The following is a 20,000-nucleotide window of genomic DNA, read 5'->3' on the forward strand; positions in this document are numbered from 1 at the left end:
AACTTCAAAATAGACCCATACTTCTCATTAATTCGGTCGTGTGCAAAATATGTTGGTTTTACTTAGGGTGCGTTCGATTGACCCTGTTCCGGAATAAGAATACTTGGAGTGATGACCTAAAACGGTTTGTCTCGCGTTTTGAAGAAACAAGGATAATAAAGATATGTTTAAAATAGCATTTTAGCAGAAGTTTGACAATTTTATTGTGAATCTCCGTAAGAACGAAGGATTTCTAACTTCTATTCCATTTATTCCTATTCCAGAATACGGTCAATCGAATGCAGCCTTAGTTTCATGGCGCATTTCAAGCGACACGTCGAACATGAAGAGCTATACCTGCCAAAAGAATTTGTGTGTATATATATATATAGTTTCGAGATTAGGTGTACTTCAAGCAACCACCCATGCATCGCATTAAACCAAACAACCACCTATTTTTTTACGGTAGCACTATTTTTGTTGTACTTTAACTAAACTAAGTCACAAACCCGCCACAGATGTCTTTACAAAAAAATGTTTCACTCGATTACATTCATCAATAGTTAAGCATTAAAACGACTTGTTAGTCCCACTTGGATACAAAAGACGATAGATTCAAGGAAAATGTCCACACTTCTCGGAGAAACATCGTAATAGTGTCCTTGTCTGTTAAATCCTTGGGAATCACTGCTTTCAAGGACACCTCCCATCGAGTGCTCACACTCTCAAATTTTTGCTGAGATGGTCTGGAATATTCAGTAACCTTATCAAGGGAGACCGTCAAGTTAGGCATAAGACCGTTTGTGAACTTCGTAGACTCAACACTTCGAATAAGCCTCACGTCTTTCCACAAATCTTCCGGGACTGAAAATGGTGGGACTTGATTAGGGTTTAGAACACATCGGTAGCGTTCGTATTTGGTCTTCGGGATGTCTTTCGGTTGCAAAGTACTCCGAGACTGCAGTAGAAAGCGTACATCCGTTTCCCAACCGTCCAGTCTGATGACGTCGTCATCTGCATGATCACGGCGCTGTTGCCATCTCCTCTTGACGTCAGTCACGAACCAACGTAAATTGGGGAACTTGATTTCAATGAATTCAAGTTTCTCGTCGAATCGAACGTAAAATTCGTCGTATGAGCATTCGTCGCCATCGTCGTATGAGCAAATGTCGACAATATGTTTCTTTGTCGGGTTTGCTTCACGGTGAAAGCGACTGCAACGGAGAAATTCCTTCACTTTGTGTGGTGAGCGCACTTCGGTGAAAAAAGAACTTCTGGACGGATTTCCTCGTTTCTTCTTTTTTTTATTTTCACCGTCTTTGACAGTTCGTTTCGATTTCCGCCGTCGTCGGCGTTCTGCACGTGCTTCCTCTTCGTCAACATATCGTACCTGTCCGGGCAGGCGCCTAGTCTTCGGCTTATCAATCTTCCGTTTGTTTGTCCGAAGCATTGCTATGGTAACGGATTCACCGTCTTCCAACAATACATGGGGTACACTGAACAAGTAAACTCGCCCAAAATGAACAGCAAATTCAAGACATCCATGAATTTGGGGATAGAAGTCTCTTTCAAGGATCTTAAAAAGAAAAAGCAGAACTTGTTTTGATTCGCTGGAATACTTCCAAGCAAGACGAAGTTGATGTAGGCTAAAAGTCAAAAGTCTACAGTTTCGTCAAAACTTTTGCAAGTTAAAAAAACACACTTTTCTCATAGGGTTTTGAACTCGATCTAACAGCGTGAAAATTACTGCTACGTGTTAAGCCATGTATCTGGCATAAATGCACTAAACACATCCGTATTACAAAGAAGACAAAGTGTCTCCACAAACCCAAATCAAACAGTTAACGGAAGAAAGGCAATAGAAAAAATACCTTGAGTTGCTGGAAAAATTTCTCCGTGAAGCATCTAAATGGATATTCGTTATCCTTAGGTTCTGTTACAAAGGCAACATGCCGCGCAAGCTTATCATGGGTCTGGTGACAAGGGCCATCGTATGGTGTGAGACTCACGTGGTCGTTTTCATTCCGACTTCCTTCAAACAGAAGCACACTTGCGCCTTCCACGAAGCATCCACTCATTAGAGACACACGGTCACGTGACGCTTGTAATGACATTTTTTCCAGCTGTTTCTCCACTGCGCGAATTGCCGGCTCGCTTCCTTTCACCTCTAAAAAGGCGGAATAGTAAGATCGCGGGAAGCTCCGTCTGATTATGACGCTCTTCACGCCAGTCTTTCTTACTATTTCTTGAGCTTTACTCTTCTCGACGCCAGCCACGAATTTTGAAAGTATTGGATTCAAGAAAATTACTCTGTAGTCTTCAGAACCGCTTATAGCAAGCATGATTTGTACGTCTCCATACAGCGCTAGCAACTGATACGCACGGTGCATGTGCTCTTTGACCTGGTCCAAGTGCTCTTTGTCCAAAACTTCTGAAAATTTATGCTTCTGTAGGATGCCACTCAAGGCATCAGGTACTTCCTTTTCAAAAGTGCGTTCAGTTGTCTTAAAAAACTCCATCAGTATTTCTCCAAGCTCAGCGGGGCTTATTTCTTCTCGGGAGTGGTTGTCATTTCCGTTCTCTTGTGTGGCTGCTTCAAGAAAGCCGACCACTTTTTCCCACTCCATGCATAAGTGACCATCAGTCTTTTTTCCTTGCATGATATCCGACTTCTGCGTTGTAACGTAATCTGCGTTGAAGTTTTGAACATGCATCTTGCGCATACACTGAAACAGAAGCAAGCAGCTCAGCATGTTAAACGTTTTACCACCATCCGCCTTGTTGCGTGACATTCCTGTAACACAACACCACCGCTTAATGAGGCGCATGATCAACAGAAAAATCGGATAGGTCTTCAAGTAGCTTGACAACAAAATTGCCACTGTTAGACTGTGCGGGTTATAACTCAAGTGGCAAACGAGGTTGGAGGGGCAATTGCTCCCAGATGTTAATTTCGTGGTTGGCCTTTTGCAGACAAGAACCTAAAAATCAAATAAAGCAATACCTTCATTACATGGAAGGATTACGTTCTTGCAAACGTTGGCTGTGTAGCACTTATATATGAACAGACTTAACTTATTAGAGTGTAATGTGAAGTGCTAAGTTTCCACCCCATATGAACCATGTGAATTGAACCTTCGGGTTAGATCACCGCTGCTCTGCCGACTGAGCTACAAGGTCAGCCGGGAGCAGGCCGTGGGAACTGAAGATCTTAAAGTCACGGCAATTGTGTGGGCCCATTTCCATCAGTAGGGCTAACGCTCACATGGTTCATATAGGATGGAAACTTAGCACTTCACATTACACCCTAATCAGTTAAATACCTTCATTACATGCCTAGTTCCCCTGGTGCCCATCAGTTTTCAAAAGACCCGACAGCACTTTATGTTAAAGTTACGATCCGCATATTTTACAGAGCTCCACACTGTCTTTGTTCACCAGAGCGAACAAATTGGTACCCGAAGGGAACCTCTTTGAGTAGGACCCTGTAATGTGAGCCGTTGTGACTTGTAAAAGGACTTTGTATCATACTTTTTACCTGTTATTGGTACGTTTTCGAGATAAATAACTAATCCTTCCGAAAGCAAGTTTATACGATAAAAAAAGTTGCTCGTTTTAAGCATATGAAGAAAATTACTACGACATCCGAAATATAAAGACCAAAAACGTTTTGGGGCATTTCCGGACTTCCGGAACCTCGAGGGAGAATCCTTGGTTTTCATCCACGTGATGAGACGGCCATGTTAGTGTACAAAACAATAGAAAATGGCCCCACACGTTTTTGCATAATAATAGAGGCAAATTCCCAAAAGACATTTTACTGTATTGTTCTGTAAACCAACATGGCCGCCGTGACGTCACATGAAACCCCCAATAGCACTGGAAACCAGAAAGGCGATATTTTCGACAGTGTAGCAGCTCTCGCGAGCTACCCATATATTTAGATTGTAGCAGCTTCTATTGTTTTTAAGTCTAAGTCATTGTTTCAGTTGTTTAGTCTTTCCATTTCGGTTTGAGTAGCATGCAGATCAAATTTTACCTGAACTGCAGCGCCCTGAAAATGCAGTGGACGATCATCTACACATTCATGATCGTTTTGACAATATTTAGTTTTGCCTAACAGCAGGGAGAAGATTGATCTTGTAACTTAAGGCAGAAAAATGACAGACGTACCGGGAAATTCGTTTTATTAACCAAGCGAACTTCGTAGAAGAGATTTCTCGGCTCTTCTTCCTGTTCTTCTTCTTCCTTCAGGCGAGGTACAAGAGCTTCAAGTGCCTTTCTTTCATCTTCAAGAGAAATCTTTCCCTTTTCTAAATGCTCCCGGGGATGGCAAGACGATTTCCTAATTTGCGTGTCCTGTGACATAAGACACAGATCCAAATCTGACTCGTGATGAAAGAGAAGCGTAGCTGAGGAACCAGTCATAGTAACGGATAGGTTGGGCTGGATGCGCTTCAGATGACGAAAGACTGCGTCTTTCGTCCTTATTCTCGTTTTGAACTCGTCTAGTAACCAGGTTTTCTCTTCGATGAAGAGCCTGACAAGACTCTCACCCACTTGGGTTCTCACATCAGGGGTTTGGGACGGGCTGGGTCTTCTCCGGTGCTTTTTGATTGCCAGCATGACGTCGTTGACGAACCAAGGCAAGCCAAGCAATCGCTTCTGATGGACTGGCTCTAAATCATCTGTGTGATCCGAGTGAGTGTAAGCCACGATATACCAGGCCGAACCTTTAAGAAGCATTTCATCTGTGATGGACACGTCATCCAATTGCTCTAGTCCGTCGACATTGAACTCCCTGAAAAATTGTCCTCGGAAGTAAGACCGCATCGAAAATACTAACTTGCCCACTATTTCTGCAATTTCGGTTTTTTCCTTCCGCAAGCGATTCCGAAGCTTCAGGAAGCAACCCGTGAAGACTTCTGCCTCCGTTTCAATGCCGTACAAGCGCATTAATCCTTGCATCTTATCTTGATATTCTTGAAACATTTTTCTGGCTTCGTCAAGAAATCTGGCGTGGCCCTGTAACAGAAACGACTTGTCCACGCGTAGTTTGAGACTGTGCTTCTCCGATGCCGTATCCTGAAATTTCCTGCAGCGTCTGTAGAGCTTGCCTAAAATCTTCTCTGATGGATAGCTTGGTTTATCGGCCTTCATCATGAAATCAGGATAGCTTTTAATATTCCGTTTTCCCGGATTTGGCCACTTTCCTGTTTTGGGTGCGTCAACAGCTAAGGAATGCAGTTCTGCGAGATGAAGACAGATCTCAGATTCAATTCCATCTTCTTCCTGATCTGCCAGAGCCTTGTGTGCATTGTCAATCACGCCTAGCTGGTCAGAGCGGATATAATCAACCACAAACTTCGTCATGTCGGCTGGTGTGATTGGTCCATCCTTTTCCAACTTCGGAATAGTTGGGTAATCCATTGGCGGGAAATTCGGTTTCCTTGGTAACAGGCGTTTGTCCCAGCAGACAAAGTATAGATCCCCATCCAAATCACCACCTGCAGTGGGAAAGAACGCTTATCTTAGTATCTCTGCCGTCTAAAGCTTCACCGATCACATTACTACTGTCTGCACGAAGGCTGTTTAAAGAATAGGAGTAATCATGAGACTAAAAAAATCTCATTCCAGCAACGGCCAAACTACAGCTCTATAAAGCGGCCATTTTACCACACTTGACGTATTGTCATTTGGTCTGGCATTTCTGTCGAGGAAGCGATACACGCAGCTTAGAAAGAATGCAAGAGGGCTGAGAGCAGCATTTAAGGACAAGCAGTCAAACTACAGAGCATTATTAAACAGGGCAAAAGTACCCACTTTAAAGTGGTACTATGACGAAAATCGCATCTTTCCTATCTAAGACATTTTGAAACATAGAAAAGTAAACTGCGTGAGAAGAAAAATGCTGTGTCCTTTTTTCAAATATCTCTTTTCGTTCCAGAGATATTCGAGTTTTTAAAATATGCAAATTAGCCAAATGATGACGTCATACACTCAACCAAATTTTGTTCGAATATGATGAAAAGAGATATCTCAGCCAATTTGTATCAGAAATTTTTGATTTTTTGCAGTAAGATTCTACTAAATGTTCTCCACAATATGAGCTTAACAGTTCTGTTACCATGGCATCATACTGGGTTCCAGACCTCCCCTATATTATGAGCTTTTGTGGCCACCTTTGGCGTTCCATTTTGATATTTGCTAACAGCACTTCATATGCATGATCCAGCAAGCATATAGATATGTTAGCACGACTTTGTGGCCTTGTTTAACATTTTTCAAGCTGAAAATCACTAACATATTGAAATCAAGTGGGTGGGGACTGGAAAAGAGTGAGTTGCCATGGGAACATAATTTTTATAGTTATAGGTGTGTTTCCTTAGAACTATTAGACTACCAAGTTTCAATGGTCTGCGCTGTAAATTGGCCAAGGTAGCTCTATTTATATTGCTGGTTTTCACTCACGTGATCAACAGCCATGTTTTTCAACGAAAACAAAAGGAAGCGTTTGCATAATAATAGAGTTAAATTCCCGGAGGATTTGGTCGGGGCACCAACATGGCTGCCTTTTCTTTGTTTAGGGGCACCAACATGGCGGTCGTGACGTCATGTGAAAACCAAGAATACTCAATATAATATTGGGTTGAGTGTATGACGTCATTAGTCATCTCGTTTGCATATTTTACCCATTTTTCAAACTTAAATATCTCCGGAACTAATGAAGCTATTTGCAAACGGTAAATGGAGTTTTTGTTCTTTCATGGAATTCTATGTAATACACTCAAAAAATCAAGGGGTAAAAATTTGATCATAGTACCACTTTAAAAAACAGGCGACTACAAGATACAGTTAAGAGGTCCTCTCACCCTCTATTAATGGTCACCTATCAATTTCCCGAAATTTGCTTCCCATATTTACTGTAAATTTGACCTCGATTAAACGGTCACCTCTATTAAGCGGACGCGGTCACCACTTGGATTTCCCAAATGACTAATTTTATTGTAAATCACCTCTATTTAATGGTCACCTAATCAATAGGTATATTTTTGGACAGGAAGATAAGCGAAGCGTGTCCAGTTTCTTTCGCAGCTCATCAAATGCAACCTAAGCATTGTATGAGTAAAAATACACGTCGAAGTCCTCTTTTATTAGTTTCTGTTGCAGCCAACCACAAGAAAAACTGTCACCTTCAAAGTGATACTTGCCGAAGGCACCTCAAGGCCAAAGCAACCACCTCTGTTTACTCGTTTCCCTTTGACTATGACCTTTCCTCTGTTCGTAGGCCTCTTTAAAACGTTGGTCAACCAATAACTTCGAATTCGTCAGTTAAGTTACTTGGATGGATGGCGCTGAGCACACGACTATAAATGAATTTTTCCCTTCATGTTGAATAAGACGTCTAATTCTTCATAGCGCAAAACGACTTCATTTGGAGTGAAAGAACTAGGATGTGTCCTGGAGCAAAGGGCAATCAAAAAAGCTTGTATCGGGAGCGCTTTAAAATCAACTTCAAGATGACAATGACGAGGTTGCCCTACATGCGACGTGCCTATGTAGCGCATAGCAAAACGCATAAGTTACCTGCCATTTCGTTGGGGTGGGGTCGGGCCCCATATCTTGGGAACACAATGCAGTCCACCAGATGACTGAGCTCTGACGCATTTACAGCCTCGAGTTGACGAACATCTCCCGGATGTAAACAAGGATTTCTTGTCACCACCACCGGTCCTCTGAGAACAATTCTCTTGTTCAGGTTGAACTGTTCCTCTCGATCGGAACGTGTTGAAACAGCAGAATACTGAACAAAAACCTGAGGTAGAGAGACAAGATTTCTCTTTCATCCTATGTACTAAGCATTGTAAAGTCAACTTACAGAAATCTACGATTTACTAAGCATTCCCGCCAGTACAGCGCCAGTACTAACTGTGAACCAAACAAACCTTGAATGACTTTTAGTTAAAACATTGGCAAGCGAAGCAGGATTGCCACCGGCTGTCGGAGTGAAACAGATTGATAGTGCCATTCATTTTCTTTAATTAGAATTTCAAACGGTCGTTACTGGCTTTGTGTAAACTTTCCTATGGTATGATATCCGAGGTATTGTATGGTATTTGCCTTGGTTATCATCAGTATAACTTTCTGTTTGTGACTACGTCAATAATCATCCAACCTGTCCAGGTTTCAGTACACCAATCTCGTCCATAACGCCCATCATCAAACGCGCCTCTCCCAGTGGTAGACGAATGCGGGCTCGACTAAGAAGCTCGTTCATGTCGTTCCTATACATGGCGACCAATAAGGATTTAAAAAACGGTTCAGTTGTCAGCGGTATCCCTGCATTGGATATGCTGTGGTAGGTCACCCCTATTTTGGCGCCAGTCCCCAGCAAGTCGATAGCATCACTTTCACTAACCAGCATACCTAGAAAAGAAATAAGCAAATGATAATAGACCTTTTTGCAGATACGGCGGCCATTTTGATTTCTATTATTTTGAAAGCCATTATGGGATGCTCAGGGGGCAAATACATCGCATCCCATAATAGCTATTTGAAACAATATAAATCAAAATGGTCCCCGCATCTGCAAAAAGGTCCATCCCACTTATACCCCGCTGTATATCCCCAATGCAAATTAATTTTCGCGGAAAGTTTCTTAAGAAAAGGTAGCGTTAACTCACAAAAATTTGGTGTAAGATAAAGGGACAAAAAGCGCTAAAGCGTTTGGATCTCATCCTTGTGGTAATTTACCCTCTCCACCTCGTTGATAACAAATTTTAGTCCAAAGGATTCCTCGTGATGGGTCAAAATAAGAATGCAGATTTTGAGACCGAGTGCGGGACATGGAACGCTCAGGGGGAAAGATCTTAACATGACCTCTGGAGGATTGCGTACTAGCGGCAACAATCAAGTTTAATTTTATTGGATGATTGAGGATTTGTGACTGCCAAACAACTTTAAGGGTTCTTCTCCAACCTGCCAGCTTGTCCAACATATCCTTTTGTAAACTGATGAACACCTCATCCGGGACACCTCGATTGGAAAGCAACATGATGACCTGGTGATTGAGATATACGGCCTGGGGACGAGACGTCAGCAGTACTTCAAGCCTGCGATGCAAGCTTTCAAATTTTCGCATGCTTGGACGAAGGAATACTCGTTTACCAGCGATCCTGGGGTCAAGCGTGAGAACGCCTTTGAAACCAGCGAATCGGATTTGAAGTGCAGATGGCGTGAAGGACTTTGCGATTTTCTTCACGACCTGTAATGAGAAAAATTTTGAATGATGACTTCGTAAATGATGTACAAAAAAATCAGCTATCTGTCCCGGATTTGCTTCAGTTTTGGACCAAACACTTAACTCTGTGTTTGAGGTTGAGTAGTGTTTTTGGGCGAGTACGATCAGTGGATTAGGAGTTGCGATTCCTTATTGTATCATAGCAACTTTTTGGGTTAAAAATGAATCAGACCTCTGTGACAAGCTGTTGTGATATTCTGCCCACTCCATCAGAAAACGTGTACTCCTGGTCAGTGGTCTTGACATCTTCCTCCACGTCGTGCAAGACGCCTTGACTTATCTCAACGCCCACGGTGTCAATTGAAGTGGAGAAGCATTGTCCCATACGAGCCATGAACGAAGCCACGCACCTGAAAATAAAGTCGATGACCTTTTCATTTATTTGAGAAAGAATGCCGATCGCAAATCTGAACTGTTTTGCATTAATAGGGAGCCTAAGCGCGCGCCATTTATCAGCCGAGGACGGCAAAATAAAGTGAGCTGTTTTCGTTTTTAACTTGTATTGACACTACCAAATTTATATTTCCAAGTATCTTTTCACTATAAGGGACAATTAGTTTAAGAATCTAGGAGAAAGTACTGTCCTGGTATGGCTAAATATAGAGGATCAGGGTCAGTCAATGACGATCTGCAAAAATGGCAACCCAAAAAGATACGAGGATTGCACGTGCGTAATCATGGACTTGAGGAAATAAATAGCTGTGATGATAAGCGCATCCTTTTTTTTTTCATTTACCTTCAAGGACGCACAAATTAAATGCAAATTTCACTAAGTCACGATAGCCATTGGTCTTTTCATCTTACCTGATTTTTGTGAAGTCTCCCATCCACCTCCTTATGTTATCCGGTCGAAGCCTGGGTTCAACAAACCAGCAACTATGGTTGCGAAGCTGACTGTTTGAGGATCCTAAGAAGCGAAACTGCTGACCAGCTATTGCTAAACCTTCATCCAAAATGCGGTTGATGTCATCAAGCAGTGGATCCAAGCTTCCTCCTCCAGCTGATAACTTCGACAGGTTTTCATCGCGGATGCTGACGCACAGGAAGTTGTCTGGGTCGTAATGTCTGAGCACGCGGTTTTTCACCATAACTTCCGGTGGATAAAGCAATAGCCTCGTTGGAGTGATAACCGCGCGTTTGATCAAAGCACAATGGCTTGGGACGTGCCTTCCCTGAATCCAGGATGTTGATGGATTTCCTTGGTTCAGTGACGACTTGATAGCCTTCTCAGGGTCACAGAACTTGTCTTGTTCCAACGACTTTCTCAACTGGTCTAATACTGCGGTCATCTCATCAGGAGGTTTGCTTTGAAGGAGGGTTCCAAAATTCTCAGACAGTCTGCTGCGTACGACCGGATGCAATGAGATGACACTTTGGGAAGCGTACCTGACATCAAAAGGAATGTTGATTGGCAGATCCACATTTGGAATCCTGCCGCAGCTTTCCTTAACTCGGCAATAAAAGGCTTTCTTTTGAAATCTGTTCTGGATAACAGCCAGAAATTGCATCAAATTAGTAGATTCGTTTGAGGGCATTGCAAAACAAAAAGTCAAACATTGACCCCATGCCCTCTCACCAGTAGGGATGTCAGAAATTCTTTCCCAAGACATTTCACTATCGAGAGGACTCGATCCCGAGCGATGACGAAAATTCCTGATCTCGTCCGGGTATTCTTCATCAGTCGAATAGCCTTCGGTACTTTCTGAATCTGATGAGTCGCTTATAATACCGTCGTCGTCATTTTGCGGCATATTGCCATTGGCTTCTGGCTCATCGCCTTGGAAAAGGCGCGGCGGGTGTTTTGCAGTGAGAAAAATTCTTATAACACCTGCGCCAACGTCATTATACACAAGTATGAATTCTTCAAGTTCGTCGTAACGCAGTTCGAACTTGTAGAGCTGTGTCTGCAAACGGAATGTCACTGTTAACAACTTGAGGCTGTGGTCGAAATAGGTGTTAACATTTCTCAGGCTCGGTTCTGTAGGCCATTCGCACTGAAAATGGCAACGAGTTACAAGAGTCCCGAGAAACAAAGAACTTGCTGGTAAATGGTGAAGAGACTCGCTTGCCTTGTGACGTTTCTTCGGCAAAGAGGTTTGGAGCCACACGGGAATTGGTTCCTCGTCTGTATTTGTCAATTGTGAGCACCAAACGTTAGCCACGTGACAAATGAACTCTTCTTTGGATTTGAACTCTTTGTTGTCCATGTCCTCGCTTGGTTGAAGGTCAAAGGTCATACACTCACCGGCTGATGAAGTTGACTGAGCAGTGTTCAAGGACTTAACTTCGAAGTTGCTCTCCAGGAAGTCTATTACACGATAATTAAACCCTTTAAGGTTTTGCACAGAGACAGAGATTAAAGGATGGTAACGCTTAACGCGAACTTCTTCATCGGCTTCCTCTGGTAAAGGAAACAATAAACTTGGCTTCCTCGATTCGCAGCAGAATTTCTCCGCTTGAGACTTAATTGCTTTTTTCTCCATTAATCTCCTTACAGCTTCTTTCATGTTTTCCTCCTTATGGATCACATCTTGGGCTTCCTTTTTCTCGCTTTCATCACAGATGACGACAAACTTGCTGTCGGGTCGCCGGCTAGCCCGCCCACGGGTCTGGACAAAACCCCGCAAGGTAGCCGCGCCCTCAAACCGCACGACCAGGTTACATTCTGGGACATCAAGCCCTTCTTCAAGGACACTGGTACTGATCAGGAGTTTTGTCAGACCAGAGTTGAAATTCTTTAACACTAGCTTTTGCTCGTCTCTCCACGTCATTCCATCATAGCTCCCCTGGCCATGACCAACGAAGGCTTTAGGGTTCAACGTTTCTGTCACTTGCGGGATAGCTCTAATCTGCTCACATACCTTATAAGCCGTCTTACGCATGCTCACAAAGATAATCCCTCTAGATGTTTCATCGACCAGAGAGCGGTAGACAAACTGTCTAACGTGTCTCTCAAGGATGCTGTATCTTTCTGACATGCTGCTTCCGTGGATCACAGGGTTGACTAAATTTCTAACATGTAGAAAAGTGGCATCATAAGTTAAAATACTTTTCAAGACGCCATCTTTAGGTGTTGGTGCACACTGTATACGTTGGATGCATTCCTTGAGGCATTCTACGGCATGCTTGCAACCAAGAACTTCACTCAGATCAACAACTCCAAGCATTTGCATTATATGCTCCCCAACTATGAGGGGTTTAATTCTTCGTTTGTCACCATGGCAATTGTCAATCAATCTACGCATAGCACCTCTAAAGTTAACCGAAAATACATCCACCCCATGCAGCTCAAGACCGTGGGATCCCTGTGCGTTGTCGATATGTGTGTTTCTTAGGTGATGAATGTGATCCTGTATGACACTCTTGAGGTAATTGTTCATAGCATTTGCCACCTCGTACGAAGTCTCAGGACTATTGACATGGGCAACAAGATCTTCAGACTTCATCGGTGTCGATATATCACATTCCAGGTTCTTCAACAATTCTTGAAGTTTCAACAAAGTTCGTTCAGTTGACAGCTCTCCAGCTGGAGATGCAGACAAACCGAGTACGAGAGGTTTAAACCTGTCTGGAACGTTGTGATAGAATTGCCCCATGATCTTGTTGTATGGATGGTCTCTTTGGCAATGGTGAGCCTCATCAAAAACCAAGACGGAAACATCGGAGAGTCGGATGATTGGCTCAGTTTGGGTGGCTAAAAAATTCAGAAAAATCTGATGGGTCAAAACCAATATATCTATTTTTCTTCTTGCAAGTCTTTCATGCACATCCTTCTGTTGTTCAGGCTCCATTTCACCAACCAACAACCTCACTCTTAAATCTGGCAACTGTTTCTTAATGTAATCACTTTGTTGGTAACCCAGTGGGATTCGATCAACAAGGAATACCATCAGTTTGTCTGGATTAAGTTTCTTCATACAACTAAGTACCATCGCAGCGATCAAGGTCTTACCTGAGCCGGTGGGAAGATACACCAGCGTGTTTCCAAGCATTATGGAAAGGAAAAGCTCTTTTTGATAATCTCGTGGCTCCTGACGCGTTAAGTCATTTATTTCCCGTGAGGTGTGAGTAAGCTCACTTGCATCGCAGTAAACCATGGGTAAGCTTGGTTGGAGAGAGGACTGTGCACTGGTGATATTGCTTGATATAGTCACAACTTCAATTCCACATTCCTTAATAAGTCTTTCACGGACCTTAGCCACTTTTTTCGCTTTTATCTTCTCACCGAAGTTGTTCTCGATATACACGTTTTCAAATTTGAAACATATAAACTCTCTTGATACCAGTTTTGTCACTTTGCCAACAACCAAAAGGCAATTATGATTTCGACAATGCAGTGTGTAAGGGCAGCGGTTTTGAGAGCTTTTTCCATCACCTGAATTTTCTACTTTGATAATTGTTTCATAAGCTTCATTCTCTTTGCCTTCTTTTACCGCAAGGTGCGAAGGTGGCTCAGTCGGTAGTGTCGTTGCTAGTATTAGGACTTCCCTATCAGCCAGCTTTGAGTGACAGTTCCCACAACGAAGCGTCACCCCACGGGTAGTCATCCAGGATCGGTAGTGTGGAAACATTGTTTTCATTTAACTGCCAATGACCCAAAGAAAAGATACCTGAAGACCAGTACACACGTGGTTAACTGGAAACTGGTGTCACACCGAACAATAAAAAAAGAACAAGATAAAAGAGAATAAATAGCAAAGACAAGAGTGAACATAGAGGTCAAAGAAGATACTCTTTGACCGAATGAGCTAATTCATTAAGGTCTATCTTAGAAGACGGAACCCCTAAAAAAATGACGGGGATCCTCCTAGGAAAATTTCAACAAAAACCCTAGAGGAGGAAATTGGACATGAAAAAACGCATAAGTGGCGTTAGCATACAGCTATTTTGAGAAAGGTTGTCGGAAAAAGTGCACGCGACAATCCTGAAAGGTATTGTCGGTGATTTTAAAGTGCACTGTTTTTCAAAGAAATGTAAAAGAATCGTACGGGAGGCCACTGATATATGTTTGCGAGTGCTGAAGGAAAGTAACAAAAGTAGGTTCGACAGCTACAGTCGTTAGAAACACTGTATTGATCATATCCCATATTACCTTTCGGGATTGTCGCGTGCACTTTATTCTTGACAAACTTTCTCGAAATAGCTGTATGCATCACTGCCATTGTTTTCTTAAGCCAGAGGAACGCACGCATAATAAATTAGGGCCCTGTATGGAAATCTCGCCCTTATATTGATGTCAATATTACCACATTTACGATGTTTAATCCTTTGTCTCCTGAAAGTTAGCCAAACTGGCGGTTTTACTTGTCAATCGGGGGCCACTTCAGAGGTGAAATGGTCTAAAATTCAAGGGCATCCAACGAGCAAATTTATAAGCCAAAAGCCTTTGAGAGACATTTCTAGGCCTTTTAATGTATAAAGACTGTCCATAGAGATGTTTTTATCACCGAAAAGAATTTGATCTGTTCGAATATCTTAGCTGAAAATTCAAGTGTCCGAAAATTTTAGGTAATGATATCTCATGATTTCGGAAATTGCTAGCTGAACGTTACCTTCTAAGAACTGCCAACCGAGCCATTTGCTCATCCGAAACTGCTAGGTGACCTTTTTAAGTGCCACAAATTGCAAAAATGCCCCTTCCCAAAACGTAAGGGACTACTTTTCTTTTACATGTTTTTTAGTACAGAAATCTGGAGCTGTCTGGCAACCTACAACTAAACCTAGAACCGAAATTCTTAGAACATTTTGACTCTCGCGAACACATATCACACCGAAAATTATCGTTGGGTGCCCCTAAAAATTGTGGATTTTTTCGATATTTCATTGTCTTCAGTTGAGGCGTAATATATAACCGGAAGGTTGCACTACCCTGGTGTTAAAGTAATGAAAACCATAGCGCCGAGAAACTAAGTGTACTTGTATTATTAGCGCGTTGCACAAACACCCTCTTGCTTGGATATCCAATGTGGCTTCTTAACAATCTCACAAAAAACCACCTGCCTTTAGTGTACAAAACTTCGCAGTCTTCTCATCAATAAAGCAACTTAGATTCGCCAACCATGGGCAGTGACAACTTGTCTAAAAGCCAAGGAAGTTCTCCTTTTACATGCTTATTTCTTTCGGGAGCTTGCTTCGTACTTAAAGGTAGAAGACATTTTAAAACGCATTACGTCTGTCGCAATTATCTCGGACCAAGCGAGACGTATTGGTCGAATTAAATGAGCTTACTTCAGTATGTTTTCTCTTAATAGTTATCCATCTGCTCTTACCTTAGTTTGTATTTCATTTAAAAGTAAAAAAGAATGATTCCTCCTTCAAGAAATCCATTAATTAATACTTTTCAGTATTTGATCGAAACCTCTTTCATCAAGTGAGGGGAGTATCTTGTATTTTTTCCCGGAAATTAATATCACGCAAACGAAGTCACGTGGGATTTCCCGATAGGCTTGTCGCACGCGACATTAGTGTGTTTTACCTTGTCTTCATGCTATTTGTGATTTAATATAATAACGAATTGATGCGTCCTTTTATCGCCTTTTGACGTCTTCCGAGCTAATGGAATATATTTGGAGAAAAAAGGGGGGAACAAACGTTCTCCCATCGTTAAAGAAGATGCTTTTCTATGGGAGAGAAACTGGACAATTTTGAAGAGTCAAAGTCTGGCAATCCCTCATATTTTCGTCAGGTAACTTCAATTCTTAATCGTTATCCTTTAATATACAGGTTTTGTGGCCACACATTTGGCAAGATTTCAGCACGGCCCCTACTTAATTATGCACACGCTCCTTTGTATGAAAACAATTGCGGTAACAATTTTCGCGCATCTTTTAGGTCTGCGTTAGGGCCGATTTACACGGTACGACTTTGTCGCATGCGACAACGGCTTACGACAGGCCCACGACATGATTTACAATTGTTGTGTACGTCAGAAAAAATGTCGTAACATGTTTTAAAACGCTGCGACAATCGTAAGTCGTGTCGTAGGCCTGTCGTGAGCTTGTCGCATGCGACAAAATCGTATCGTGTAAATCGGCCCTTATGCACCTATCAATGTAAACCCCGTGGGGGGGGGGGGAAGTGCGGGCAAGGGGCGGGGATTTAACCAAGGAGCAAAAATTCTGGTCAATTTCCCAAAGGTGGGGCACCATACCTTCATCAAAATGTAGTTAGAAATCCCCACCCAGGAGCAAAATACCAATTGAAAGACAAGCTATGCACATACCTTTAATAACTTTAATGACTTAAACTTGGTATGAATCTAACAACGGCATCATCGGCACAAAAAAGATTTGGCGTTCTGCAAAAAACATATCAAAGAAAAATTGCTCTTAAACTCTTCTACTGATATACCTTTTTAAAAGCATAAATTAAAATCAGAATAAAATATATGCCACTACTATAAAACACTTCAATGCACGGAGGAGACTTTGCGCTTCTATTGAAATGTATCATTGTTGTTCAGTATCAAAAGCCACTTCTACCACAGCTACACACTTCAAAGTAGGAACGTTCTAAAAACATTTTTTAATAGACTAGATGGCCTATGAAGTAGCAGATAAACATCGATAAAAAACTCACCTTCTCCGAAACCCACGCCATTCCAAAGCCAAGAAAGACGATGCCAGGTAACCACGCTTTTATCTTGGTTCCAGTCTCTCTGCCGAAAAAAATTAAATGTCCCGACCCCCGAGCAAAGGTACTCATTCAAACCTCCCACGGAGGAGACGGATTTCGCCGTCAAATCCCCACCCCTTGCCTGCACTCCCCCCCCCACGGGGTTTACATTGATAGCTGCATTATTGCGTTATACTGTGAGGATTTTCCACACATGACATAATGCTTTGCAATTTTCGTGGCCCTTCCCTTTTCTTTAAGTGTCAAACACATGACCCTCCCTTCTCAGACAAAACAAAAAGTCGTCCATTACATTTTCATTTCCATTTCCATTTCCATCCCAATTCTTACATTTTTGTTGACTTTCGTTTGTTTCCTGTCAAGTTATTCACAAGGATTCACAGGGAAATGACTGCAGAAAATGCACTTATGGCGAAGGTTAGGTGTTCGAGAGAGACACTGGAGTGTCTTAAGTTGTAGCTGTTGTGGCTGATAGTCCTCCTTAAGAGTAAAATCTATAAGTGGCACTCTTGGGAGTGAAAGGTTAATTTGAAGAGGGAGAACATCCTAAAGTGTCAACATACCATGCTTGGTAGGTTCCCGAGAAACTTATATACAGTGCTGGAAATTTCACATTATGATCGGACATGATGACCGACCATGTCACCAGCACATCTGGGTCGTTACAAAGTGCGAGGCAGCGAGGCGTGCGAGGCATGCGAATTTCGCATTTAAGTCTAAGCACCCATTTCAAATAGTGCTGATAAACAGTTATTAAGTCTAAGCACCCATTTTAAAACGGTTAGCTTTCAATAACTGTGTGACTCGGATACTGACTCGCAGTCATGGCTCGCATGGCTGGCATGGCTCGCAGCCAAGACTCGCATGGTTCGCTTCTTGCCTCGCACGCCTCGCTGCCTCGCATGTTGGTAAAACTCGCACATCTTGAGTCTTCTTGAAGGTGTTGTCAGTCAATAAATTATGTCCAGTCCAATTTGTCAAATGTCCGACCAAAAGGAAGATTTGAAAGGACGTATGTCCTCTGAATAAAGAAAAATTATTACCAGCACTGATATACACTCCAAAACAAAGTTTAAAAATCAAAGTTGAAAACTAGTCATTAATAATTATTATTTGTAAGGAAAGGGAAAATCATATTCTGTAAAGAAGAAACACTCTTAGATTCAATGATCTCATTAGGCAAGGTATTCCACTCATTAACAATGCTTTCAATTATGAAAATAACTCTAATTTATCTTTTTAAAAATACAACGGCACTTTTGAATTTAAGGAAAACTTTTTGCCTGATCTTATTCATTTCAATGGCAAATCTTTTTGTTTAATTTTCACTCAAGGTGGAGGACTATAGATGCAAACCTAGATGCCTAGAATGGTCACAGAAAATGGAGGAATAGGGACACAGAGGTAGGAAATAAACTAGCATGATATCACCATATTCACCTTCGGTGAAGAAAGCTCTGACTTTTAAGAAGGAAAGTGGCAGATTTGATAATGTCACAAATTAATAATGAGTTTAGTGGATGGAAAACACATCATTTTCAGTTTATACTTTTTATTGTTTTAACATGAAGGAAAATCATTCCTATAATCTTTAAAAGAATAGGACCAGAGAAACAGCCAGATAATCAAAATGTAATGTCAATAATAATAATTATTATTGATCATGACAGGGTATTTCACACTTTTTGCTCTTGCACTTATCTTCACAAGAAGTACTTAAAGTCAACTCAGATGGCGGTTATTGTGTTGCCGTATCTACATGTATGAAGAACGTACATGCACCCATGATCTAAAAGTACATGTAGGATTTCAATGTTTAACTAGTAACCGTTGCTTAAGAGGTATAAAAACCTATAGGTTTCCAAGGTATTTAACAATGGTTAGCGCTAACCATGCTTTAAGCAACCCAGGCGTGGACTTAGTACATTACACACACATGTAGTTATTTAATTTATCACATACGGGGCAAAATTGCCGAATGCTGATTGGCTGAGACAGAGGGCATGTTCCTTAATCACAAGGGCACTTTTGGTAATCAAGAGGGCATGATTACTTGATCCTGATTGGTTAACAGTTACTTATCCAGAGTGAGCGAATTTACAAGAGAATCTTCCACATTAAACTACTCTTTTTCCCATGCATAAAATACATTTTAAGCTCAGTTTCTGTTGACAGCAGCAATTGATTGAATTGAACTTTAACCGGATGGGAGGGTGTTGATTGTCATTTGTCATGTAATCGCAATGTGCCCTCGTCAGTTAAGGATTAATTTCACTTGTATTTTCAAAGTTTTCCAAACTTCCATCGTCGCTTTGCAACTCAGGCAATTTTGTGAGGACTTTGAAAATACATGTGAAATTATTACTTAATTGTCCTTGGGCCCATGCAATTACATATACTAACAACATCTAGATCCACAACCTCGATGTGTACATGTAGAGCATCTGACTGGTGTTACTGAGATCGTAGGTTTGAATCCTGTCTAGGACTCCCATCCTTCCCACAGGCACATTAAACTTTAAACATCTATAGGCCATTCCAGGGAATTGCGCAGGGAACTGGGCCGAGTTTCAAATTTGAACCAATCAATAAAATTCACCATCACATGAAAGATAACATCAAGTTTGGCCATCTGTCCAAGTTTAAAGCTTTTAGGTCGAACGGTCTTAACAACATAGTAAAAAATCCATACAAATGTCTCTAATTGTTATGATTTCTTTAATATTCATAAAAAGAGGCAAACAAAGTGATTTTCACCTCACCTATTTCCAAATAGTAGGTCCATTACAGGATTTTCCAGTTGTCAGAAATCTGATGAGATTTTTTAAGAGTTTGTGTAGTTTTGGGGGACGCAGCCTCACAATTAGAGACGTTTGTATTGATTTTTAACTATGTTTTAAAGTCGGTAACTTGTGCCCCATTCACACCAAACCTTTTAAACATGTTTAGTTAAGCACGGTTTCAAAGTGTTTTCTTTTAAAATCATGTTTAATGTGGCTAAATGCAATTTAGGCAAAGTTAAACTTAAGGCATGCATTCCAGCATGCTTTGATACTGTGGGGGCGCCCCACAGCTTGCAGGGCCA

The 20,000-nt window shown here is 41.7% G+C and overlaps 2 protein-coding genes across 8 annotated transcripts in view; one reads left to right on the forward strand and one right to left on the reverse strand.

The window, feature by feature from the left end:
• LOC138011527 (uncharacterized) overlaps positions 1–15,675 on the reverse strand; it is a 15,815-nt gene extending 140 nt beyond the window's left edge. The window contains exons 1-9 of one of the 2 annotated variants that reach the window (XM_068858575.1): positions 15,550–15,675; positions 10,085–13,923; positions 9,453–9,630; positions 8,959–9,244; positions 8,156–8,406; positions 7,567–7,795; positions 4,153–5,486; positions 1,851–2,960; positions 1–1,555 (exon numbers count right to left, since the gene is read on the reverse strand). The exon at positions 1–1,555 is cut by the window's left edge and continues 140 nt beyond it. In XM_068858575.1, coding sequence (XP_068714676.1) covers positions 563–1,555; positions 1,851–2,960; positions 4,153–5,486; positions 7,567–7,795; positions 8,156–8,406; positions 8,959–9,244; positions 9,453–9,630; positions 10,085–13,860 — 8,157 coding nt within the window. In that variant the 5' untranslated portion in view covers positions 13,861–13,923; positions 15,550–15,675 and the 3' untranslated portion in view covers positions 1–562. The remainder of the gene's footprint in view (positions 1,556–1,850; positions 2,961–4,152; positions 5,487–7,566; positions 7,796–8,155; positions 8,407–8,958; positions 9,245–9,452; positions 9,631–10,084; positions 13,924–15,549) is intronic. The other variant, XM_068858576.1, reaches the window with a different exon arrangement.
• Positions 1–20,000, forward strand: part of LOC138011529 (uncharacterized) — a 42,912-nt gene that overhangs the window by 13,258 nt on the left and 9,654 nt on the right. Inside the window, exons 1-3 of one of the 6 annotated variants that reach the window (XR_011124730.1) lie at positions 15,755–15,965; positions 17,279–17,486; positions 18,250–18,319. The gene's annotated coding sequence lies outside the window, so the exon portion shown is untranslated. Of the gene's footprint in view, positions 1–15,754; positions 15,966–17,278; positions 17,487–18,249; positions 18,320–20,000 lie in introns of those variants that run through there. The other 5 variants (XR_011124734.1, XR_011124731.1, XR_011124733.1 and 2 more) reach the window with 5 other exon arrangements.

The sequence above is a fragment of the Montipora foliosa genome, chromosome 7 (assembly GCF_036669935.1).
Source record: "Montipora foliosa isolate CH-2021 chromosome 7, ASM3666993v2, whole genome shotgun sequence".
Classification (NCBI taxonomy): Eukaryota; Metazoa; Cnidaria; class Anthozoa; order Scleractinia; family Acroporidae; genus Montipora; species Montipora foliosa.